The 25,578-nt window shown below is 29.4% G+C and overlaps 5 protein-coding genes across 10 annotated transcripts; 3 read left to right on the forward strand and 2 right to left on the reverse strand.

Annotated features, from left to right (window-relative positions):
- The first annotated feature begins 838 nt into the window (after positions 1-838).
- LOC119671286 (U4/U6.U5 tri-snRNP-associated protein 2-like) lies at positions 839-16,415 on the forward strand. 5 transcript variants are annotated; one of them, XM_038081856.1, is made up of 11 exons: positions 866-977; positions 1,042-1,107; positions 1,173-1,319; positions 4,744-4,857; positions 12,884-13,050; positions 13,121-13,366; positions 14,585-14,722; positions 15,014-15,262; positions 15,326-15,552; positions 15,620-15,740; positions 16,019-16,415. In XM_038081856.1, exons 1-11 carry the CDS (start codon positions 962-964, stop codon positions 16,229-16,231), a joined length of 1,704 nt encoding a protein of 567 aa, XP_037937784.1. In that variant the 5' UTR covers positions 866-961; the 3' UTR covers positions 16,232-16,415. The 5 variants fall into 5 exon arrangements, with proteins under 5 accessions (XP_037937786.1, XP_037937784.1, XP_037937785.1 ...); XM_038081857.1 differs by lacking the exon at positions 1,173-1,319 and having other exon boundaries at positions 867-977; XM_038081859.1 differs by lacking the exons at positions 1,173-1,319; positions 4,744-4,857 and having other exon boundaries at positions 867-977.
- Positions 2,967-4,773, forward strand: LOC119671289. Its single transcript, XM_038081862.1, has 2 exons — positions 2,967-3,167; positions 3,230-4,773. The coding sequence occupies exons 1-2, from the start codon at positions 3,027-3,029 to the stop codon at positions 3,695-3,697; spliced, it is 609 nt and encodes a 202-aa protein (XP_037937790.1). The 5' UTR covers positions 2,967-3,026; the 3' UTR covers positions 3,698-4,773.
- Positions 5,617-6,840, reverse strand: LOC119671288 (E3 ubiquitin-protein ligase E3D-like). The gene has a single exon (XM_038081861.1). The coding sequence runs from the start codon at positions 6,777-6,779 to the stop codon at positions 5,622-5,624; it is 1,158 nt and encodes a 385-aa protein (XP_037937789.1). The 5' UTR covers positions 6,780-6,840; the 3' UTR covers positions 5,617-5,621.
- A 955-nt stretch (positions 16,416-17,370) lies between the features above and the next one.
- LOC119671290 (uncharacterized protein F58A4.6-like) lies at positions 17,371-18,626 on the reverse strand. 2 transcript variants are annotated; one of them, XM_038081864.1, is made up of 4 exons: positions 18,478-18,626; positions 18,050-18,407; positions 17,873-17,987; positions 17,371-17,813 (listed from the first exon to the last, which is right to left on the reverse strand). In XM_038081864.1, exons 2-4 carry the CDS (start codon positions 18,355-18,357, stop codon positions 17,493-17,495), a joined length of 744 nt encoding a protein of 247 aa, XP_037937792.1. In that variant the 5' UTR covers positions 18,358-18,407; positions 18,478-18,626; the 3' UTR covers positions 17,371-17,492. The 2 variants fall into 2 exon arrangements, with proteins under 2 accessions (XP_037937792.1, XP_037937791.1); XM_038081863.1 differs by having other exon boundaries at positions 18,050-18,626.
- Positions 18,627-21,326: 2,700 nt separating this feature from the next.
- On the forward strand, positions 21,327-25,324 carry LOC119674109. Its single transcript, XM_038085236.1, has 4 exons — positions 21,327-21,474; positions 24,544-24,657; positions 24,725-24,973; positions 25,037-25,324. Exons 1-4 carry the CDS (start codon positions 21,417-21,419, stop codon positions 25,255-25,257), a joined length of 642 nt encoding a protein of 213 aa, XP_037941164.1. The 5' UTR covers positions 21,327-21,416; the 3' UTR covers positions 25,258-25,324.
- Positions 25,325-25,578: the final 254 nt, after the last annotated feature.

Below are 25,578 nucleotides of genomic sequence, written 5' to 3' on the forward strand. Positions count from 1 at the left end.
AAGATTAGTTGAACCATAGAAAATAGAACAGTGTCAGTGTTAAAAATATATGCTCCGCCCTCCATAGAAGCTTATTCAGCAGAAAAATATGATATATAATATGATATATATACTTCTTAATGACTTTTAAAAAACTAAAGAAATTGAATGGTTACAGGCTCCTCGCGGAGAGGTATGCAGATCTGAGGTCAATTATTACTTAGTCTGATGATGAGATAAATAATAATCCAGTCAAGGCGCAAAGAGGGGTTTTGAAGAAACCTCGCAGTTAATATAGAGTAAAAGTGCTCTGGTGCACTGACTCAATTTTCCTCAACATAATAATAAAAAGCAAAATAATTTAATACCAAGTATTTGGATACTTCAGTTAATAACATGGTCTCCTTCCCAAATATTGACCCACTATCTCTTAACCTGCTTCAAGTAATGATGAATAAGCACTTTCAATTTTGCGATATATTTATATAAGATTCTTTCTTTTACTCTTTTAATTTCACTCCTCAGCCTTGGCTATTTTATTCAAAATCGTGAAATCCATTAACAAGACTAAGTAAACGAAATTTGAAAAATTAAAAGTTTTTTCAAATCACTGTTTAAACATTGTTAATCACTTTGCAAATGCTAATTTTTTTAAAATCAGAAGTAGAAAATAGTAATTATATCTCAGATACAGATTTATTTTGGTTGCTATACATGCAGTCAATTGGGCTCGCGTGTATTGTTTCTAATATTGGAATATGAGTCCATTCAATCTTGTCACAATTCATTTCTAATAAAGTAATCAAAATAATTTGTAGTATCACTAGTTATTGCTGTCAAAGCCGACTTGATATAATTTATCATTTTACAACACTGGTTTATAATTATGAAGATGACAGCTTGACGTTTTGTAAAATCTTGTTTTCTATTGTTTGCTGCGTGTTGTACTTCTCAATTATTTTACCGGCTCCAAATTTTTAAAATGTCATTAAGAATTGGTAAATATAAAACTATTCTGTACTGCAACTTATTAATTTATACAACATTTACCAAACTTTACAGCATCAGGCGGATCTGTGCCCAAAAAGACCAAAACTGAAAATGGTTTGGAACGAAGTTCAGATGATGGTTTGTAACTGAATAATGTATATATTGTTTTAAAGTATTTATTCAATTTAATAAACTTATTTTAGAATTAGAAACACCTTCAGCATTTAATCCAAAATATCGCGTCTGTCCATATTTAGACACGATTAATCGTCCTTTACTGGACTTTGATTTCGAAAAACTTTGTTCAATTTCTCTAACACGTATTAACGTTTATGCCTGCCTTGTTTGTGGTAAATATTTCCAGGGACGCGGCACAAATACACATGCTTATACGCATTCTGTGTCAGAAGCGCATCATGTGTTTCTTAATTTACAAACATTACGTTTTTATTGTCTGCCAGATAACTATGAGATAATTGATTCGTCCTTGGACGATATCAAATATGTCTTAAATCCTACATTCGTCACACAGGATATACGAAATCTAGATCGGTCAGAACCGAAATATTCGCGTACAATTGACGGTACATTATATTTGCCCGGTGTAGTAGGTTTAAATAATATTAAGGCAAATGATTACTGTAATGTGGTTCTACATGCACTTTCACATGTGGGACCCTTACGGAACTACTTTCTGCGAGAACAAAGTTACGCCCGCATTAAACGCCCACCGGGTGATTCTATGTTTAATTTGGTTCAACGTTTCGGTGAGTTAATGCGTAAAATATGGAATCCACGTAATTTTAAAGCACATGTATCACCACATGAAATGTTGCAGGCTGTGGTTTTATGGTCTAATAAACGTTTCCAAATCACTGAACAAGGTGATCCAATAGACTTCCTTTCCTGGTTTCTACATACGCTGCATCGTGCAATGAAAGGTAACAAAAAACCAGATTCGTCTATTATATATAAAATATTCTTAGGGGAAATGAAAATCTACACTAGAAAAATACCTCCAGTGGATTTAGACGACACACAAAAGGCGCTACTTCTAGCTACTGAAGAGTATCAAGTAAAATGCGAGGAATCCAATTTTTTATATTTAACGTGTGACCTACCGCCTCCGCCATTATTCACAGATGAATTTAGGGAGAATATTATACCCCAAGTAAATTTATATCAATTATTGGCAAAATTCAATGGTCAAACAGAGAAGGAGTACAAAACATATAAGGATAATTTTCTGAAACGTTTTGAAATAACACGTTTGCCACAGTATATAATTTTATATATAAAACGTTTTACGAAAAATACATTCTTTTTGGAAAAGAACCCCACTATAGTCAATTTTCCAATTAAGTAAGTGTGACTTGTGAAGATAATTTTGTATATTTTAAATAATTTTTGATTTTTTAATAGGAATGTGGACTTCGGCGACATACTTTCGATGCCAAATCGTGACCAAATCAAGGATACAAAATATAATTTGGTTGCGAATATAGTACACGATGGTGAACCTAAAAAAGGCACTTATAGAGCACATATATTACACAAAGCTAATAGCAAATGGTATGAAATGCAGGACCTACACGTAACTGAAATTTTGCCACAAATGATAACTCTAACGGAGTCCTATATACAAATTTATGAACGCAGCGATGATCAATAAAAGCGCCCTGAAAGTAGAATACAAACAGAGTTTCGCATTGCTCTTTAATTGGAATATTGTAGGATTAAAAAGGAAATAATTATACAATAAATTTTTAATAATTTTAATTATAAAATAATTTGTTTTCCAAATTAAATATTTAAAGCATTACTAAATGCTTATTAGCATTTATTTGAAAATGGTGCTACTGCACATGCTCAATTGTTCGAGACTCGCCTACAGGGTTTTGACATTAAAAACCTTCAATGTTACTGTTAAATCCATAATTAGCATTGGGTTTGTGAAAAATAAAATCGATTTTAAAAATTTAAAACGTCATCAATAATACAAAAATAACGTTAATATATTTTTATTTAAACATTTAAGTTAATAAAAGCTTATAGAAATGGCGGAAGGCACTTATGAATATGAATGCATGAGAGCTGAATTGCTAGGTATTGATAAACCAAATCAAGAAGAATTCGAAAAACAGCGTACTGAACGCCTCAAACAAGAACAAGAGGAACAGGATGCTGCTGAGGCAGAAGTAAGCAAATATTTTAATAGGCTATTTATTTTTTTATTTACATCAATGAATACACTCTACAGCTTTTGACACAGCAAGAGGAAGGCTTGAAAAATACAGGTGGTAAATTAGATGAACTCAATAGTATTCTATCATCCACACAGCAAAAAATTAATCGATTTAAGCAAAGTGCTTGTGGCAGTTTGTCGAATATATTCAGTAGAGGTGGCTCTGTGGACGTGGCAAGTGATGCTACGCCAAGTACTTCGAATACAGCCAGTCGACGCAATACTACGGCAAGTGGTGAAGGTTTGAGGGATTCCACTGATATTAATACGGCCTTAAACAATTTAGACGAAATGGCACAGAATAACAGTAATGCTGATATACAGCCTGTAATTCCAACTGAAAAGATACGTAATGCTAAAATGGATATACAAAAGAAAATGACATCACATTTAGATAAGCTGGATTCTTTGCTTAATAAAGCTGAACATGCTGAAATCTCTATGACGGAACAAACTAAAGAAATGCGTAGAATGGCAAAGTAAAAAGTGAATGGATCACAATCAAATAAGGAACAATATCAATCATTACACGTCTAGTGCTTTACTAATAAGAAGATACACGAATTTTACTTAAAAGGATCTATATACGTATCATATCTTACATTATAATGTGTACACGCTAACTAAAGTTACCTTTTTAACATTTGTTGTTATTGTAGCCCAAAGTAAAGATACATCTATTTTTGCGTTAGATGCCTCCTATTTTTGTTGATAATCTGTTAGAGGAGCTAAAATAGATATATAAAGTCATAAGTTATTGAACATTCCGAGACATCACGTGAAACTATTTTTAGATTTTTATATTGAGTGTTACACGTTTAAGTTTCTCTTACAGAGATATTAATTTTTTTCGTGAAATTAACCATGTATTCATTACCACCGCAACGTTATAATATAACACCAACTTATATATTTTTTGAAATATACATTATGGTTGATGTGATAGTACATATGTAGTTTGTCGAAAGTTAAAACAATTCAATAATATATAACTCAATTTTTTATATGTATTAAATTTGATTCACTATATGAATCCCATCGTTAAAGTAAAAGTGTTCCAATACGCAATATACCTGCAAATCACTTGAAATAAAATAAAATATTATATATACATATACCTAACAATGCTCATGTCGTGCCAAGAACATGTATTATGATTTTGTCGACAAAATAAATTACAATAGTTCACATATTAGATAACATAATCCACTCTAATATATTTGAGACAAGTATCTAATATTTTTCGCTTTTGTAGAATGGATATTAAGATGTTTGAAAACGTCCTCTATTCCTAACAACATATGAAATAATACAAAAACGTTAATAAAAAAAATAATAATCAACTCCTCATCCAATAATAAACATTATTAATTAAAAATAATCTTTTTTTAAATATTTCACAACAAATCAACAAAGTAAGCGGATAAAAATCTTGAAGTTGTTAAAAATCGGAATCTAATTTTAATTTCTGTCAAGAACAAATTTGATTTCCTGCAAAACTAAAAAATATAATTTTTCATTTACTTTAGAGCTAGTTCAGAAATCTGCTATCGTTATGGATAACGCTAAAGAAGTTAAATTTACAACAAACCAATTAATTACTGACGCAATATTCACTACTCTAACCTATGAGGCCTACGAACGTAAGTTTAACAATATTTAGAAAGAAAAAAAATCATATTTTTAATACTAATAAATTTTAATATGTCCTCGATTACATATACATTCAATATAAATAATTTCTAATTTTAAATATGTATTCTAATGCTTACAAACTATATATAAACTAATGAACACAATTGGCTGTAGCACTTATATAAATATGTACTTTGAAGATTTAATACTATTAAGCTTTAAAGTGAAATGATAAAAAATTTAATCATTTTACTAATCGTAATAGAAAATTTGAATGTTAAATTAAAAGTTTTTTGCAAGGCATATAAACTACAATTAAAAGTTTATATTAAATATATGAAAGGTTGTCAAAATCAATTAATATATGACAATACAATATATGCAATTATAACATTTTAACTTAAAATTATTTTTAATTTAAGTTTATGTACAATAAAAATGCATTGAGTATATCGCCCTGTTTCATATTGTTTACAAATGAGAAGTAAATTTAGTTTATATTTTTTAGTTTTAGTTTTCTACTTAAAGTTAAGCGTATAAAAATATTTAAATTTATTATTACAATATTAAAAAAAATATATTGCAAAACTGTAATCAATTGCAAAAATAGCAAAATATTTAAAAAATTGTATAATTAATTTAATAAAATATATATTAACTAGAAATTACTTAGGTTAAGTTGCAAGTTGTTTCTTTAAACATTTTTTGACTATATTCAGTATAAATGTAATGTTTCAATTTTAATTCTTAATAATTTACTCCTTCTGGTTGACTAGTTTTTATAGAAGATGTAGCTTAGTTGAAAATCATCTTGCGTAAATCTGTACACTTCCGGCAACAGTAAAGAGTTCTCGTCCAACTCGCCTAACAGATTGCTAAAAAGCGTAGGTGATATTTGCATAGTGCTTATGCTTATATCTTGTTGCCAATAATTCAGCAAAACTGTTGACTTGCTTTCCTCACTTTCATCCTCAATAAGTCTATAAAGTAATTTAAAGCTTTTGTACGGCTCCAACTCCACTTGTAAAACATTATTATTGTTAACACCGCCAAGTGCTAATGGGGTTTCGTTACGCAAAACGCACAATTCCTTTTCGAGTATTTGCAGCAATACATACTTACACTTCCGATTTGGAAAGGTAGACTGCAGCACAATTTTCGAAAATTGTATTTGTGTAAGCAGTGGTTCCATATCTACAGTGGCATCTTTAATAATTCTCTGTAATAATTGTGATGTCAACGGTGTAGGATGTTTGTAAAATATATCTTGTTTCTTATTTTCAATTTGAAAATGCAATGTATCAGTCCATAATTTCGCTGCTTTGTCAGAGAACATAGTCCATCCTAAGTATTGTAGACAACGTTTGCAGTATATATGTCCTTCTTTGTATTTGGTTGCTGTTTCCAGCGTTTTATAATTTAAAACTATAAATTCAAATCCATAGAATAAATCATTAGTGTGTGGCACAAGTATATTGTCGAAGCTCGGACCGTGGTGGCAAAAAAATTGACCCATATCAACAGTGCCAGTGGGAAATTCACGTATTTTATTAAACTGTTGTTCATTTATTAAAATGCACTCACAATTTGCACAGCAGAGTGTAGCTGCGGTACCCTCAAGCAATTGTGGCGCAAAAATTTGCTTTCTACGTTGGTCTGCTTTCGCTTCTTTTTGTATGTTGTTTATGCTTAAACGAAAGCTAGCGTTGCATTCCTCCACCGTAAGATTGCTCATCGTTTTAGCTTCGATTGTGAAGTACTTAGTGACATCAATGTTAGTTTCAGTAGACAAACCACGTAACTTGAGTGCATTTTCTTCAACATTTATTTTTAGGAACTCTGTTTCTGTTAAGTTTTGGTCAAATTGCAAAAATACGTTGGCGCAGTGCAGGTTTTTACGTACTTCGATATTAAGCGTGCGTAACGACATGCTGCACAAGTTTAATATTTATATTTATTTACACTGTATTCTTATTAAATGATTAGTTACTTAAAATATTAAAATATTTGAACAAAAAATAGGAAACAAAAATTAAAACAACGCTATAATTATTTTGCATTTTGCACCGAATTGCACAAACAGTGTTGGAAAAGGCTTCATTGCTTCTAACAACGCTTAAATGGATGTAACATATTGCAATACATTATAAAAATTTGTATGTATTCCAAATGGGCGCATTTACATTAAATTTCAAAATTCTGTTAGATTAAATTAGTATTATTAAATTAAATACTAACTTTTGAATAAAGTTGTTGCTGTAAAGCTAGACTTTCTTTGTATGGTGACAAAGAAGCTTTATTAAAATTTAGAGGGGTTTTGAATAGCAAAGAAAGAAATAAAGGATAAACACAAAAATTTTATTTTCATTTTTATTTTCAAAACCCCCATTAAATACTAACGTAAAGTTTTCAGGAATTGAAACAACAAATTCATTCACACAAGGCACAGATAGTCTCGGCTCTCATGGTCAAATTTACACCGACATTGATTTTTCTTTCACTAAATTTTATAATTTGCATTAAAAAATATAACAATTTTGATTTTAACGAGCCTATGGCTCCCTACATAAGATGGCCCTAACAAAAAGAGCATGTCGCCTGCTCGACGTTTTGACTTTTTACAGTGCTACTTCGGAAGAGTTTGCTATTCTTTATTTTTTTTACCGTATTGTGTTAACTATTTGTATTTTCCAGCTGCAAATTCACTTAACATATGTAGCATTTTATTAGTTTTCATTTCAGTGATTTCTAGTTTTACTTGATGTGCTGGTTTTATATATATATAGAAGAAACTACGTTCTATAGAACGATTTAGTTTGTAATCAGAATCAATTATTATAGAAATAACGAGGTCGAAAAATAAGAATTAATAAATTTATTATAATATCACAATCATATACATATTTGTTATACATTAGAAGTCAAAATATTTTAATTATTGGTATCTTTCACAATTGAGCCATGGCAATTATGCATTTCAGTGCATGTCAGGTACTAACGATTTAAAATAACTGCAATATATATATATATATATATATATTATTAGGTGAATTATAATACGTGAAAAAGCGTAAAAATTGAATTATATATCGTTTATGTCACTGTATAAAAACGACAAATGTGTAAAGAATCCAAACAAAAATGTACTAATAAGGTTTAAGTTTAAAAAGTAGAGACATTGTTTTAGTTTGAAAATAAATTATTTAAATAATTTTAATAGTTATATACAAACAATTCCATACAAATTGTTTGTTTATGACCAAAATTTATATTCTATGCAATTATCATAGTTTTATGTGTTATCTAATACTTACATGTTTGCTAAGGTGTGACATCTAGTAAGTCTTTCTTATGTTATGTATCAGACATTCGCAGAATCAAAGGCGATGAAAAAGTAAAAGTAATCTTGCACATTTCATTCGGGTTTGCTCTGCGTTGTTGTTCATTACAGTGTCCGCTTCAATAAAATACGATTGTGCAAGACATATGCAAATAATTAAAGGAAAAGTGCATTTATTTTTTTGATTTTTTTTAGACAAACAAATCTAGTGAAAACTAACTATTTGAAAAATGAGTAAGTGTTGTATAAAATTAATTCTATTACCATTATAAGTGCAATATAAGTTAGATAAAATGGAATTTTTAATGACTATAATGCATCTATTATAAAAATCAAAAAAAATCTAACAACTCGCTTTTTTTATACAATTTCCTGTTTTACAATGAAAGTAAAATTTCACCTAATTTCATGGATTCGTATTACTTCTTTATCTTTCACTTTTACATTGTTCTGCTGCGTTGTCTGCTTTTTTATACTGCATGTTCCGTATAGTTTTGTTTGTCATTTGAGTTGTGCTGCTGTGATGTGCGCTGCGCTTTACCAGTTTCAATTGGAGTCGCTCTATCTTTCTTTTACCCTTTGGGCTAACAAAGCTGAGCTCTCTCTTTCTCTCCCTCGCTCTCTCTCTGTTTACGTTTTTTGCGTTCAGTTAAAGTTACCTCGTTTTTTGTATTGTTTTTGTTATTTTCTTTGTGTTTACTTTTATTTTGCAACTTGGCTTGTTATTATCTAAGCCAAAAGTTGGAATTGGCGCTCGAATCAATTTATTTTGCGAAAACTGGTTTCCTCTTGTTGTTTACATTACAACCAATTATTTTAAATAATACATTTTTCCCCTGAAATAATAATTTATTTGAGTACTTGCGCAATAAACAATTAAAAAATTTACTTTGGAAATGGGTTGTGACATTGTGTGAAGTACCATTAAATTTGAATAGCAATATTAAGTTATTTTTGTACAATTACATTAAGTAATTTGTTTATAACATATAATAAAATGTTAACATATATTAGTTTCTCTGAATTTAATTGTATTATGTTCTAAAATTAAGGGGCGTAAATGGCTTAAAATTAGTATAAATACTTAGCTTACACCTAGTAAAATATTTAATTTACAGCAAATTTAGTTTATAATAATTAGAAACTAAATTATATAGTTGTAAAATTTAGTGTCGATTAGGTAATTTGTAACACAAGTTCTGAGAATAACGAATATAATTTTATATACAATACATAACTAACACGAATAGAAATAAAGGGCAAGAGGAAAGTTTTCAACTGTCATCTGCTGGTAAAATTCCCAGAATTCTATATGAGAATTCTTTTCGATCGTTGTCTATTTTATGAATTAATTTTTTTTTTCCTGAATCATGTTAGCTTCTATTTTCATAGTTTTCAGATTAACAATTGCTTCTTTTTTTTTTAATTGAAGCGCAGTAATATAATATTTTTATCTCATCTCTTGCTTAGCTTTACAACTCAACTTTTACAGTGGCTCTATAAAATTTTATAGAGGCTTCCTTTGATGTATGCACACATATGACATGCACCCACTACGTGCAGCTATGGAAAACGGTTACGTGATTAATATCTCAGTCAGTTTAACTGAAGTCGAAACTTTCGCCATAAATGCAACACATGAAATGTATGAATTTTTAAGTGAATTGCAACAACAAAAAAAAAACTCGTGACTAAAAATATTGTTAAAGATTTTATCATTCTTCTGATCTTTCAATTCAAAAATATAAGAGTCTGTGAATCGATGAATTTTGTTAGAGAAGAACACTTTTTATTAGTCATGAAAGTTATACAAGTAACTTATATAAGTGTATTCTTGCCACTATATCATGAGAACGCATATCCATATCCAATCCAATTTTGAGAAAGCAAAGAAAATTATAAAAGAAACTTCTTCGGAAGCGTTGCTATTTCAATGCCCTGAAAATCTCAAGTCATCCGACCTATACAACAACTGAATGATCAATAAAACCTTCTGCTATAGACTGATCGATATTTGAGCAAATTCACAATTACCCTGATAAGTCCATATCTGCGACTATCTAAATGTGAGCTGAGTAAAAATATTTCATATAGTCACCTTCCGCTAATAATACTGCAGAAAACAGCGCAACTCAGTCACCGTAAGTAGGCTATCAGTTCAATCACACAGTCTATATTCCTTCTATATGACCATCTATAGTCTTAGTGTGATCTAATTGATGTAGTTATTTTCATATACTAATGGCATAAACATTAGTAATGCTAAAAATAGCACAACACAACTACAATGAATTATACAAATCCATACTCTAACTATCTAAGGTGAAGTCTATTTGAGATAACAGCTTGTGATAGAAACATATGATAGCAGTGCTTCAAGAACAGCATAACAATCACAATCACCATAATTAAGCTGCTAGAGGCTAATAATATATGTCCACATTATGTAAGTTCACACTCCTGTAACTAACTGTGGTTTCCATAAAATATCATCCTTCATTTAACTCGATTTATGCTAAAAACGTTTAAGAAAGCAACGCAATACATTCACCACCGTATATGAAATCACATACATAATAGCTTTACCTTCTACTTTAATCTTGGAACTATTTCTGTATCTTTATCTAATCTGTATAACATATTAACCAATTTTTAGGTTAAATATTGAAGTTATCTTTTTCATATTACGTGTTCTTATTGTTATGTGAGGTACTAAATAATTTTGCTTGTGATTGGCGAATCGCTTCTGGAACCAAAGTAAAATAATCTTCATATTTTTTTAGAGGTTTGGGCGCGATTTTTAATATCACAGTATTTCTTTACCTACCTATACTTAGAAGGGACAATGGTATACTGCTACCTATAAAATCTATTATGCTAACCCTGTAGAGAGTCTCCTAAGTTACCCTAGACAATTTGAAACTGTTGACAAATCAAATTATTTGTAGATCCCAGAACTCATTCGATTCAATGATAGTCGAATGAAGGTACTGAACTCGTTTCATGTCTATCGCAGTGAGAGTGTAGTTAAAATGAGTTGGAATCAATTGTAGTGTTAATCAATTTGAATTTGAATTAAATTTGATTATTTTACTTCATCAATATCTACATATATTTTTAAATACTTAGCAGTGATCATTGTTCTAATCTTGGTTATTTGTTTCCTTACCTTTTGGAGTATATATAAATATTCATTTGACTATTGACTAGACTTAATTATTCTATCCTGTATTCTGTATTCCAATATCTTCCACATTTGTCTCCAATTCTAATTGCTTTGTTTTTGGATATGTAGTGAATAAACGCAATGATTATTTTTCTATAATGGATCATTCAAAAATTCTTTGTTCTAAAGACAGTAAAAAATTTTGTGTTGAATTGATGGTTTGGTTTTTAAAAATATACATAAAGAGATCAATCAAAACAAAAAATTCAGTGTAGTATGTTTACATGTTGGAATTGTTGAATTGATAGATTGGTCTTTAGTAATAAATAAACCAAAACTATAATCACAAAGAGATGTTGACCTTACATTATTATTTTACAGAATTATTTACAGAACATAAAAATATTTATAATATATAAATAATATATAAAAATTTAATAATTATAATATTTTCATTTCTCTATTCTTGGTAAAACTACTTGTGCAGATCTATTGTTAGAGCGCTTATTAGCAGTAGAAGAATTCTGATCATATGCAGATGCAACTGATTTGTCTCACTTACCCGTATAATTGCCATCAAATGCACTTGTTTTAATTGCTTGGGAGATTTATTGAATTATTCAGCTTACATTACAAACACTGAAGTCTTTCATCATGCAGATAAGATTACGTGTTGGTGCTGCTGCTCATAGTGGCGTAGTAGTAGTCACAACTGCTGCTGTTGCCAATGCAATAATATTACATATAATGTATCTAAATAAGCGACAAACATTTTTATGCAATATATAACTATTTTATATATGCATTATATAAACTTAACTTATCTGTATTCTGCTCGCAAGCATCAATTGTAATACAGCAGCACGTTGAATAAAGGCATTCATGTCAGTTTGGTCATGATGAAGTTTGTCAACTGATTGCACAGCAGAGCACAGCACAGCACAGTACACTAAGCACCAAGACTATTGTTGCTAGAAAACAAATAATTTTATTTGCTTTTGCGGTCTTCGATCCAATGATTTTTCTCATTTTCATATGACATATACTAACAAGCACTTGCAATTCTACTGCTTTATGGACCATTGTAAAAGGCATTCGTTGGTGGAGTAGGAGTACAGCCATAAACCTCAAATGTGCGATAATTGCATTTACGCTGCAAATTAATTGCAGACGCCCTACTTTACACTTTGCACTCCTCCTCACATTACTCATTACTAATTACTATTACAATTTGATTTTTCATCATTCAACAATTTCATATATTGTCATATTCTATAAAATATTGAATATTGAAATATTGAAATATGTAAAGAATTTTTTTTAAAGAAATTGTGAAAATAAAATTCGAATATAAAAGTAAATTCAAAATTTTTTGTCTCCATTGGCATGCCAAATTTTTCTCAAATATTTCCAGCCTCACTTTCTTTAGTACGTCGACAATTTTATAGAAAATTATGTGCAGTAACTGCAAAAAATAACAAAATTCTTGGGAATTTTAATTACTCAAGTTGCTCAACTCTATTTCCAGCAACTCAATCTGTTATTACACCGCAAAAACTAGATAAATGGCGTAAGGATTTCTACGAAGAGCCCAAAAATATTCTGGCCCAAAATGTTTGCAGCCGTGTCGATCCATTTGATGTATGTTTATCCAGAAAAAAATTAGAGCAAACAAATCATGTGTTCAATTACAAGGTAAGTTAAGCTCATTTCATACACAATTAAACTTATTAATTATTTAAAATTATTCTATATAAATAAATAGGTTGAAACTGAAGGTAAACCAATAACCAATCAAAAGAGTTCCGGTAGGTGCTGGCTTTTTGCGGCTTTAAATTGCATCCGTTTGCCATTTATTAAGCAATTCAACTTGGATGAATTTGAGTTCTCACAAGGTTATTTGTTTTACTGGGACAAAATAGAACGCTGTAATTATTTCTTAAACAACATTGTGCTGACTGCTAATCGAGGTGAAAAAGTTGATAGTCGCCTCGTCTCATTTTTACTGCAAGTAAGTTTAATTCCAAGTCTGACGTTTCAATAATTTTTATGTATTTACCTATGTTATGCTTAGCAGAAGTTTTAGAAAATTGCAGGAAAAAGAAGCTATTATACATTTTCTTTTTGAAAATAGCTGGACAGCCAGAGCTTTAGCTTCCAGAAGTACTTATTTGACTGCTTGTCAGTATGTGCATCGATATGACGAAAGGTTTATTGAATTATTTAAATTATTTTAAGAAATTTTGCAATAATTGTATTAGTCAAACGGCGAAAAATCGCTGATTGAGATCAGTAGAATGCTATCTGATGTTGTGCCACTGCAACCAATCAACAATATTATGCTTGGGGTTAATGAAAACTTAAATAAAAATGCTAATTTGAATTTACCGAAATTTGAAAATTTCTTACAAATCAATATAAGTTTCATTCTAATAACAGAATACCAACTCTACGAAAATGTAGAATCGAGAGAAGTACATGTTTCTACCCATTTCTTATCCAGTTTCCCAGCTCTTTCCAGTATTTGTCACTATTAATAGTTATTGATCAACATAGCTTTGATAGTTCTGCAGTCTGTTTGTAATAGCGTTAACATAAATCGAGTGGTCTGTATATATCGTTTTCTTGGCCAATCGCCAACCTGCCGAACATTATGAGAACATCATCGAACATTTGTGTATCGCATCTATTATTTCGTTCTTCCAGTTCTTTTTGGTTTGATATACAATAGATATGTCCCATGTTAATCTGTGTGACTAACCTGTGTCACAAGTTATGCAGCTAACCTGTGTGACTTTCACAATTTTCAAGATATTTTTGGACTTAATACGATCTGATATGAATTTATTTCCTTTATCGCCGCATGCTTATCCACGCTTATGTTTATCTTGGAGTTGCGTTCTGTTTCAGTGTAGGTAACTTCATAGCTTTCTCCACAGTGAATTAATATTTCCTTAGTATTTTTACAATGTACTTATTATTATTACATGTATTTATGTATTATACTTTGGGTGAAGACATCGCTCTTTGTAAGAACATATGGCGGGCATAGTATTCTTCACAGTGAATACTTTTACTTAAAAAATACTGCAGTACACATATGGCTTGATTGACTAATAACTACTTCAATAAATAAATTTAAAAAAAATTAACTCTAATTAATATAATATAAATTATTTTTATTTGTAATCTATGAATCAATTGACAGTATAATGTTTTTTAAATTTAGGATCCTACGTCTGATGGCGGGCAGTGGGATATGTTAGTCAATTTAATTACCAAACATGGACTAATGCCAAAAAAATGCTTCCCAGAGTCCTTCAGCTGTGAAGCAAGCTTACGAATGAACTCTATTCTAAAAAGCAAGGTAATTATCGGTTTGAAATTAATAGATATTAATATTAAGAGATATACACTACAAATACATATATAGTTGATTCTACATATAGATATAATTTATTTACTTGCTTTGAATAGCAAATATATCACGATAAAAATAAAAATCGTGTATATTTTATTTTTAAATTATTTTTAAAAAAATTAATCATTTTCATGTCCTTAATTATTTTTATTAATTTTAATTTTTTATTATTTCTTAATTTAGTTCTGCTTTCACTACTTTATTCTTACCTTATTTAAATAATATATTTTGTTTTAGCTGAGAGAAAATGCCAAAACATTACGTGGTTTGATCGATTCCAACACCTCTGTGGAAGACGTTAATGCTAAAATTGATCAAATGATGCAAGAAATTTATAAAGTTGTTGGAATATGTTTAGGGATACCACCAGAAACATTCACCTGGGAATATTATGATAAAACAAAGTCTTACCAGTCAGTCGGTCCAATTAGCCCAATTGAATTTTATAATCAACATGTCAAACCAATATTTAATGTTGAAGATAAGGTAAATTGCATTACAAAAAATTAACAAAAAAACTTATTTAATTGTTCTCATTTTTATTTTAAGGTTTGCTTGGTCACAGATCCGCGCCCTTCTAGCATGTACAGTCAAGCATATACCGTAGATTGCTTAGGAAATGTTGTTGGTGGACGTCCAGTTTTATATAACAATCAACCAGTGGAACTTTTGTTAAAAGTTGTAACAGATAGCCTTAAGTCCGCAGAGCCAGTATGGTTTGGTTGTGAAGTTAGCAAAAGATTTGCTCCCAAACAAGGAATTGAGGACCTCTTTATGTTAGTTGAGCGTTAGTCATATTTTATTAGACCAAAAAATTAATTATTTTATATCATTTTGATTTAGACACGATTTTAAGTTGGTGTTTGATATTGATATACAAAACTCTTTATCGAAAGCAGATCGTTTAATTTATGGTGAATCAGCAATGACTCATGCTATGGTATTTACAGCAGTGTCTGTGGATGTGAGTTGATTATCAAAGTATTTTACTTATAATCTATTATTTTATGATAACATTAATGTTAATATTGTTAATAGCCAATAAATTCATAATTATGAATTTAACAATTTAGCTATGAAATAGCCTATTAATAATAACTAATAACTTTAACTAACCTAATAACTTTTTAAATAGCCTATTTATATATTCATATATTGTTTATACACATATATATTATATATATATACTTCTTTTAACTTCCAAGTATTATATTAATTTTTATTCAATCATTTTTTTTGCAGAAAGACGGAAATCCAACAAAGCTACGCGTAGAAAATTCTTGGGGAGAAGATCGTGGTGAAAAAGGTTATCTAGTTATGACCGCCGATTGGTTTAAAGAATTTGGGTTTGAAGTTGTTGTTGATAAGAAGTTTGTACCAGCAGAAATTCTCAAAGTTTTTGATATGGACCCTATCGTACTACCCGCCTGGGATCCAATGGGTACACTTGCCTAAAAAACTTTTTTACTTGTAAAGCTTCAATATGCAACACCTCACAATGCAACGCTGCAGTTCAATTATATACACACACGCAAGAGTGGAGAGCCCTTTAAACCTAATAACAACCAAACAATTTTTACTTATGAAAATTAACAATATATACGTATACATTTTTGTTTTATTTAAAATATATATAAAGGCCTACAACAAAAAAAGTTTTACATAATTTTTTTAAATATATATATATATATGTATGTACAATAAACAAAGGCTTATAATATTTGTAAAAAAAATATACCATTGTCAATTTATTAATAAAGAAAATCAATACAAAAACTAAATAGACAATAACCTTAAAAAGTATTGGGCAATTTACCTTCTGTACACTGAATAAGAAGGATCAAAACCCCTCATATTTTTAGAAACTGACTGTTTGCTATCTTAGATTTATTTACGTATTTTAAGCATATATTGAAGTAAATTTGACATATTCAATTTTTTATTTATCTGGGTTAATCCAAAAAGTTATCATTCAATTTTCTCAAAACTAGGATATAGTTTTCTAAAATAAACAGATATCTTTAAATAGATCCGATATGTTATTAGTAATACTTAATGCGCGATTAAGCTACACTTGCTGATGTCTCCCACGGTAACTTAATTAGATTGAATACAGAGCTAGCGAATGTTGCTTAATGAAATCTTTTGAACAAAATCTCCACTAGTGTCATACAAATGGTATCAAATTACAGCCTCAACATAAACAAACAATCTAAGCCATATTGATTTATACTTCTGCCCTTTGCTTTGGGAAGGTTAAATTATTTTCACCCACGTAGCCCCCCATTACACAAACTAACTTTCCTAAACAATCCTGTCCTATGCTTTTGGTATATGCCTCGTCTTCTTTTTATGGAATTGCTATTCAGCTTCCAATGGTCTACTACAATTACAACTGCTTTTTATTCTCGTATGTTAGGCATAAATGTAATTTTCTATATCATCTTTACTGTGTTACGAACGCCTTAACCAACTTAATAGATCCTTCATTCACAATAGTCTGAAGAAAGAATTGTGTATGATTTCTTTTAATAAAAACTCTAATTGAAAATATACCAATTTCTTTCGTACAATTTTTTTAATAAACCTAATAAATTTACAAATTATTTTGTCTATTTCAATTAATTAGTTTTGATCCCTATAACATAAAAATTGTATAATTCTCCAGCCTGTTCCGTTCAGGTAAAATACTATCACCATATATATACGATATTGTTCAGCTTGTTTTAATAGCATAAATTGAGTCTCCGGCACCTAGCAGGTTTTGCTTCAGTGCTTTTTTTTCCATTCTTATTCTGTATTCATACTGTATGCGCAGCCAAATACCTAGGCACATTTTTACCAAGCGGCTGTCTATCTCTTTTTGTGTTTTAGCAAATGTATATTGCTGACGTACTAAGTGTTTTGCTTGCCTTAAACGTCCAGTTTGTATGAGTGATATGCTGTAATATAGTTTACATCGTGCTTGCAGAAATGGATCACCAAGGCGCATGCCAATAGACAGTTGTTTCAACGATATCCGACCTGCTGTTTCAGCCTAGAAAAACGTTTTATTATACTAGGAAATATATTATTTTGATCTACCGTTCAACATACAAATTTACTAAATTGTTCTCCTAACGCTGAAAAGCCTCCTCCTAACGTAGATAACCAAGACATGAGGTGCTCCATTTCAATATGTTCCCACAAAATGTATGACAACATATGATTCCTTTAAAAAAAAAATACAAAAATAAATCGTGATCAATGTAATTAGTTATAAGGATTATTAACCATTTATAATCGATTACATCTTTTTCTGGTTGAATTATGCTTATACATAGAATGTCGGCTTTTTCAAATGCAGGATTTGTACATATTAATTGACGAAATTTGTTGAACTCCCTCAGCTCACGTAATATATAAAATGCTTGATATCCATCGACTTGCAGTTCTAAACCTTTCAAACTGAGTATTTTATTGTTGGTGTCTCTAAGAAAACGACTTTTAACCGACGGCAGTGGCTTCAGCTCTGATTCAATTGCAATGCTAAAATACTCCCGTTTGTTATATAGATCACTTATGCATAAAATTGTAATCATCTTAACATTTGACGGTGTTTTCTAATTTTCTCTGATATTTCTCAGGAAATCTGTAAGAATGCTAGATATTCTCTAAAATGTTCTTTAACATTTTCTCTTTTAAATTTTTATGCAAAGCACCTGTTTGTGGATGACATTACAAACATTTGTGGATTGTATTTATTGTAGAAAATCTTGAAATGACAGTTGGAACATACTTTAGTAGTGCCAAGTGCACGAAAATTTAAAATAAAATTTTGAGGTATTACTAAAAATAATTATACATAATTTTTAAAATACATTTGAAACAAAAAAAAAAAGAAAATAAAGTTTTAAAATTATGACAATAACAATAACTAACTTTTCTAATTTTTTAAAAATAAGAACTACTCTACAGTTTCTGTAATTTTATAATATGTATATAGTACCACAGTATTTTTATAATTTATTTTAATTTATTCTATTTTGCTTCATAAATATGCTAAATATTTTATATTATTTGCAATGTGTTTTTACAATAATTATCTTATTATATTATCTTAACTATGATCCATTGCATTTAGATCAACTACTATATAATAACAAAAACTTAAACTATTATATATTACTGTATTGTTAAGACTAACTTATGCAAATCTGTCGGTTCTAAGTGTAAAAATAAATTTTATAGTATTTTACTCATTGAAATTTAACTATCACCTACAGCTGCACCCACAGAAAAAAAGATGTTTTGACTTGAGTTTCATCGATTACTATATTGATGTGCTATCTGCTTATCAGTGACGACGCGTGCCCTATCTGGAAGGGTGTGCGGCCCTTCTTTAATGTTGTTTTTACATGTACCAATTATATTAAAATATATGAGATCTTTTATTAATAATAACTATATTATATAAGGCAATAATATAGTCGCAATATTATATTAACAATTCATTAACAAAAGACTATATTAAACAAATTAAATTAATAATTTATATATAAATTTAATATTATATCAATATGGAAGAAACAAAACTTTTTACATAATTCTCGTAACATCAAACCAACTTTTTTCAAACAAAAGAGTTTTAACTCAGAACCATACATGTTTATCCAGTGATCAAACAAAATCAAACCCACTTGCAACGTACAAGTGTGCGCACAAGTACTCCGCACAGTAAGAACAGAAATTTGTGGGTGCTACTGTTAAAAGGGGAGAGACGAAATGTGATAGAAATGTATGCTGAGATGAGCTGCAAACTTCAGCAGCTCACGCAACCACTTTGGCAAATCATCATGTTGGATTCGTATGCATGCAGTTGATATTCGAATACAACAAAAATTTACTCTCATACAATTCCCACTATATAAATCTCTATCTCTGATATTACGAATGGGAGCACACGCACATTATTTTGTTCATATGCAACGTATGAATGTGCTGCCAACTTCTTTGCACACAAAGGGGAGAGACGAAATAAAATAGAAATGTTCTGTGATTTGAGCTGCAAATATATGAGCACAACTAACAAGTATAGCACCTAACAGAAGCAAATTGATTGAGTTTTCATAGACAATTATATTTAATTGTTTTTGCTAAAACTTTAAAAAAATATATATGGAAATGTAATAAATAATAATAATTCTTGATGTGAAGATACTTAATAAATTTATATTTCAATGTTATTTAACATTTTGGAAATTATGTTAGGGTGTTCACCGCACACCTCCGCACCTTAGAGCAATCGTCACTGCTGCTTATATTGTAACATTAGTATCGTTCGAGATAGCTACGTTTACAGAAAAAACTGCACAAAGCCCGACTCTACCATACTTTCTTGAGAAAATTAGCATTTATAGAATAAAGAGTTGGCTTTGTGATTCAAGTCAAGCATGTATGCAGTGAATATCTTGTAGAGAAACGAACCCACCACACTTTCTTGTGTTATCTGCTTATATTGCAACGTTAGTATCGTTCAAGATATGTACGTTCACAGCGGAAACTGTACAAAGCACGGCTCCATCACACTCTATTGTAGGAAACTAGCATTGATAAGGTGTTGGTTTTGTGGTTCAAGTTAAGCATGTATGCAGTGAATATCTTATAAAAAAATGAACAGACCACACTTTCTTGTAGGAGTCTAGAGTTGATAGAATAATGACTTGAAGCTTCGCTCTAATATTTTACACAATAGTACCACTAAGATAATACATTCCATTGAAATCAAGAAATATGAAGAAAATATCCATATTTATTAAATTTAAAATGAATTTTGTATTTGAAAGTTATTTACAAAAGTAATATAATAAAGTACTTTGTTTTTCTGAAATCTTGAATAAAATATTTATTAATTTATTTATTATTTATTATATTAAAAAATTACAATTTTTATTAAAAAAAAAGATTTTAAATAAGCTCTATAACCATATGAAAGGTTTGGGTACCAATATTTAAATTTATATATGTTTTATTTTAATATTAATAATCAAAAGATTATGCTTTAATCTCTTCGAATTATTTCCACCACCGATTAAAATATATTGCATTTAGCTTAGATACAATTTCTACTTAGTTATGACGAAATGAGGGATTAATCACTTGTTATTTCTTGGAATGTTTATTCATAGAAGTATTTACCAATTAAAAAAACTTGTAATTATTTATACATATATAATGAGGAAATGTTATTGATTAACTAACAATATAAATATGCTTAGATAAGATTAATAGTATATGAAATGATATGTTAACGAAAATCACACATAGTCTTTTTAAATATTTTTTTGCAGGTAATTATGAAATTCTATATAAAAAATAATATTTTTCCCTATAAACAAGTGTAAAACTGTTCGCTCTTATAAACAATTGACAAGCTTGTCTGAATCCATCACCGATGACTACTAGGCCAGTAATCGCTGTTATCTAGGTAAACATTGATACGAAGCAATGATAAGATTACATATATCGTGATTTCAAGCAAATGCGGTTGTAGCTCCGGTACTTTGAGTTAAATGTTAGTTATTTTTCGAATTTGAAACTGTTTGGAACGGTTCTGCTAGTCTGTAATTAAACGATATATTAGAGCATTATTTTAGCTAAAATGCGCTTCATACTTTTGGTTGTTGTTGCCGTTGCCTATTTGGCTTATGTGAGCTCCGGTAAATAAAATATTAACATTTAATCAAAAATAAATATTGGAAAAATATATATATATATTTTATAATTGTGTTGGGAAATAATTAGTAAATAAAATATTTATATAATGTGCTTTGTGAAACCGTTTTACTATATAAATTTTGTGCCGATTTCAGTGATTTGTAGTGATTTTTTATATATATTTTAAAATTAATCAATTATTTGTAATAAGTGTTTCATTTAAAAAAATTAATATGTATTTTATATTATATAATTGAGTTTACACCCTTTGTGACTAATAATTGAAATTCTATATCTCTTTAATAAAATATAACTTAATCTTATCGCCAAATTTGTATGTTTGCCTATTGATTGCTGTATAAAGAAATAATTATTTGAATTCGAATACAAAAAAATAGACGATAACTTAGTATATTTCTAATAGTAAAAAAAAATCGAAATTTATAAAAATGGCGTTAGTCCATTTTATTTGTGAATATGTCGTCATGTACTCGTATAAAAGTTTGAAGAGCATGGTTCCATTAAGCATTTTATAGTTCCTCATTAATGTATGTTATATCTTCATCTCAAAATGAAGAAATCTATAAAAGTAAATTAATATATAAATTAAAAATGCTTTTTTAATAAAAAAACTTTATATATTTTTATTTAATAATTATTGTTCTTAGCCACTAAAAGTATTTCATAATTTTAATTATTTATTAATTAATTATTGTCTCTTTTCTCTTTTCAAGTCTCTTTTCAAATAAGTCTCTTCTGGTATAAGATAAATTGCTCACTTAAGACTATTAATTCTATGTTGAATTCCCTGATATATAATAAATCAAAATAAATAATAACATATTTTCATCACAAAATAAAATATGTCAATGTCCATATATTTGTCCCTATGGAGATTACTGGCCTAGAGCGAATTGTCACACCTATAATTTTACACAATATGAGGCTGAAAACAATATCACAAATTGGAATTCCTTTTTAATAAAATTTTAAAGTTTCTTCTAATATATTCCATTAACAAAAATGTGGTACTACAAATCAAACATCCATATATTTACTTTAAAAGGCAAGAAATAGTACACAATTGAACTTAATAATATAATTGATGGAATAAAAACTATTTTAGTAGGGCTATTTCACGTTTCATATTTCACCCCAATTTCTATATATCTACACCGGTCACTAATTAAAATAAATAAATTCATACTCTTATTAGGAGCTTAAATTTTTTATATATAAAAACCTTTATCCTGTGCTAAAGCTCCCATATAAGGCAATGCTGTAAATAAGTCACACACAGCGATGTCTGTTCCTGTGTCATATATGCAGTTGGTCGTGTTACTCTTCTCTATTTAAAATATTAGTCAAATACTGACAATCCGAAAGGAACTGTTTTAGATATACTATTTTGTCTTTCTAACTTTTTTCCTAAATATGGTATTAATTTAATTGTCGATAGTTTCACTTTCATTATATGTTTTGAAGCTCAACCATTAATCCAAAGTCGTGGCTAATATACTATTGGCTTAGTCCGCCACTTAAAGAGTGAAGTGGCGTGATATTTTCAGCAGATAGGATTTTCTTCAATCCACTGGGATTATGCACACACTGAACCGCACTTTACGAGGATATGAATTAGAAGAACTGTAGTTCATGATGCAGATACATATACATTTCTATAAGAGTTTGTGAAAAGTCACACTCATCAGACGTTATTTTTTGTTTGCAATGTTTACTTAAGATCCAAATTGATTTTTAAAATCCGGAAAGTATTTTTCGTCTTTACAACACTTTGTAAAGATAGGAGAACTTCAATTCCTTTCTGTTGCTAATATGAGACTATTTGAACTTAGTCGTATTTGCATATATAATACGATCTGTACTAAACATAGCTTAAGTAATGCTTACATATGTGAAGACTAATAGGCTATTACGGACATATTATCTAGTATATTAAAGACAGATATCACAAGTATTGAGAAGAAGTGATTGATTAACTATAATAATATATGAATGATATCTGGAATTGAAAAACCTATCAACTTAAAGCATCTATGGTACAAATACTCGTATATTTGTCATTATACTACATGAGAGATATTTTCAAATTACTATTTGAATTACTTACAGTATGTTTGTTCCACAAGAAATTGCTCGACAATTATTTACCAAGTGTCACTTTCCATATCAAATCCATACAAAAATGTGCTAATGAGGTTCAATATTAATAAGTTAAATCAATTACAGTATACTGAAATAAAATACCAATGCATTTGTCTTATAAATGTAATGTTTATATCTTAACCACATTTTTGTAATAATTAATTATTACTAAACAATATGAATACCTATTGATGATTAGGTAACTCATTATCTTATCATTAGAAATATACATACCCATATATGTTAGTAGAATGAACTTGATTCCGTCACTCAAATATTTATTTATATACTAAGCATAAGATAAATAGCGAGCAATTCTTTTACATAAAGATACTCGTATTTTACAGGTTTCTGATAAGTCATAAATATATGTATGATACGCTGAATATAGTACAAAAAATTTAAATAGTTTATCGTATGTATATTTAAGTACTGATAAACATTTTTCTTAAATTCAAAATTAATATATTTAATATTCAGTTTCATTACTAACACAGATTGAAGAAGAGTTTACTTAACCGGTTTAATCCATTTGGCTTTAGTCCTAGGTACTGCAAATGTCGACTCCTAGCAAAACCAAGATTTTCTGTCCCAAATACACGACTTCAAAAAATAATGTCTTGTGTCAATCGAGCAGGTTGCTTAAAATGTGAGGTTTTTATAACCAGATTAGTGATAACTAAATATCTCATATGTGCTACTTACATAGAGCACTGTCGCAACTTTAACTAACCAACCATCCATGGATATACATATGTACTGCTACATACCATGTTTTTAGAATATTAGATATCAATATTCCTAAAATTACTCTATTTTAGTGTTCCGAAATTTTTTGTTCCGAAAAATTTATTAGTCCCATTACATACCATATATTTATTAACCTGTGAACTTTCTTTAAATTTTAGATGCTTGCGTACAGTGTAACTCTTCAAGTGATCCAAAATGTGCAACAAATCCTGAAAATTACATGGCTAAAGAATGCTCTAACTCCACATCAAAATGTTTTACTAGAATTTTGGGTAAGTTTTATTTATTTTAGTTCTAACTATTTTTCATTTAACTAACTATATTCATTTATTTTCGAAGATGGTAACACAATACGCGGCTGCGCAAGTGACTTGGATAACAAAACCGCTTCCAGATGTAATAACGAAATGGAATGCTTGATCTGCTCCTTCATGGAAGGCTGCAATCGCAACGTCTTCCCCACACATCGTCTAACATGTTTGCAGTGCGAAGGAACAAATAATGGTACTTGCGCAAATGAGGTGTACGCCAAGTCCACAGTATGTCCTATTTACAAATTGGGTGATAAATGTTTCATTAGAAACACTGGTAAATAATTTGCATATATAACAAAATATATATGTTTTTAATCCCGTTTTTATTTTAAACTAGGATTGAACGCTACGACCTCCTTCCAACGTGGTTGTCTCACTTCAGCGCAGTCAAAGAAACTTTGTGTGGATGAGAGAAACTGTTATACCTGCGAAGGTAGCAGCTGCAACCATTTAGCATACGGATCGGAATTAATTCCAATTGCACGTGACTCCGCCGGTCTTTTCGGTTACTCGGTATTGTTAGTCGTAGCTGGTATTTTAACTACTCGCTACTTTTAAATAGCAACAAATATATATTTTGTTCGCCAGTGTGTTTCTTAATTTTTTAATTGTAATTTTATTGCTAATAAGTTTCTAAATTCTTGTAGCAATTCTTTTTGCCTTTTAATAAAATTTTAATTTTTTTATTTAAAATAAGATTTACTCGAAATAGTTGAAAAGAAATGAATATTTTCTTTTGTTGAAATTGGAAAAAAATTCACACTTAACAGGAAAATGCATTCCAAGTGCATTAAATTTTACGATGTGCGAGTGAATCCGTTTCTGCACAAACGGTTGACTTTTTGATTCTATCGTTTCGGCATTTCACGTATTTGGACT

This window comes from Teleopsis dalmanni, chromosome 1, assembly GCF_002237135.1.
Source record: "Teleopsis dalmanni isolate 2A chromosome 1, ASM223713v2, whole genome shotgun sequence".
In the NCBI taxonomy this organism is placed as follows: domain Eukaryota; kingdom Metazoa; phylum Arthropoda; class Insecta; order Diptera; family Diopsidae; genus Teleopsis; species Teleopsis dalmanni.

Excerpts from the sequence above, each read along its gene's own strand:
- LOC119674109 (XM_038085236.1), top strand. The coding sequence starts at position 21,417 with ATGCGCTTCATACTTTTGGTTGTTGTTGCCGTTGCCTATTTGGCTTAT. Across the intron at positions 24,658-24,724 it reads ATGTTTTACTAGAATTTTGG|ATGGTAACACAATACGCGGC; the intron begins GTAAGTTTTATT and ends TTATTTTCGAAG. Across the intron at positions 24,974-25,036 it reads ATGTTTCATTAGAAACACTG|GATTGAACGCTACGACCTCC; the intron begins GTAAATAATTTG and ends ATTTTAAACTAG.
- LOC119671286 (XM_038081856.1), top strand. Across the intron at positions 13,051-13,120 it reads ATCATGTGTTCAATTACAAG|GTTGAAACTGAAGGTAAACC; the intron begins GTAAGTTAAGCT and ends ATAAATAAATAG. Across the intron at positions 14,723-15,013 it reads ACTCTATTCTAAAAAGCAAG|CTGAGAGAAAATGCCAAAAC; the intron begins GTAATTATCGGT and ends ATTTTGTTTTAG.
- LOC119671288 (XM_038081861.1), bottom strand. The coding sequence starts at position 6,779 with ATGTCGTTACGCACGCTTAATATCGAAGTACGTAAAAACCTGCACTGC.
- LOC119671290 (XM_038081864.1), bottom strand. The coding sequence starts at position 18,357 with ATGATTACAATTTTATGCATAAGTGATCTATATAACAAACGGGAGTAT. Across the intron at positions 17,988-18,049 it reads GATGTAATCGATTATAAATG|GAATCATATGTTGTCATACA; the intron begins GTTAATAATCCT and ends TTTTTTTTAAAG. Across the intron at positions 17,814-17,872 it reads GAGAACAATTTAGTAAATTT|GCTGAAACAGCAGGTCGGAT; the intron begins GTATGTTGAACG and ends ACGTTTTTCTAG.
- LOC119671289 (XM_038081862.1), top strand. The coding sequence starts at position 3,027 with ATGGCGGAAGGCACTTATGAATATGAATGCATGAGAGCTGAATTGCTA. Across the intron at positions 3,168-3,229 it reads AGGATGCTGCTGAGGCAGAA|CTTTTGACACAGCAAGAGGA; the intron begins GTAAGCAAATAT and ends TACACTCTACAG.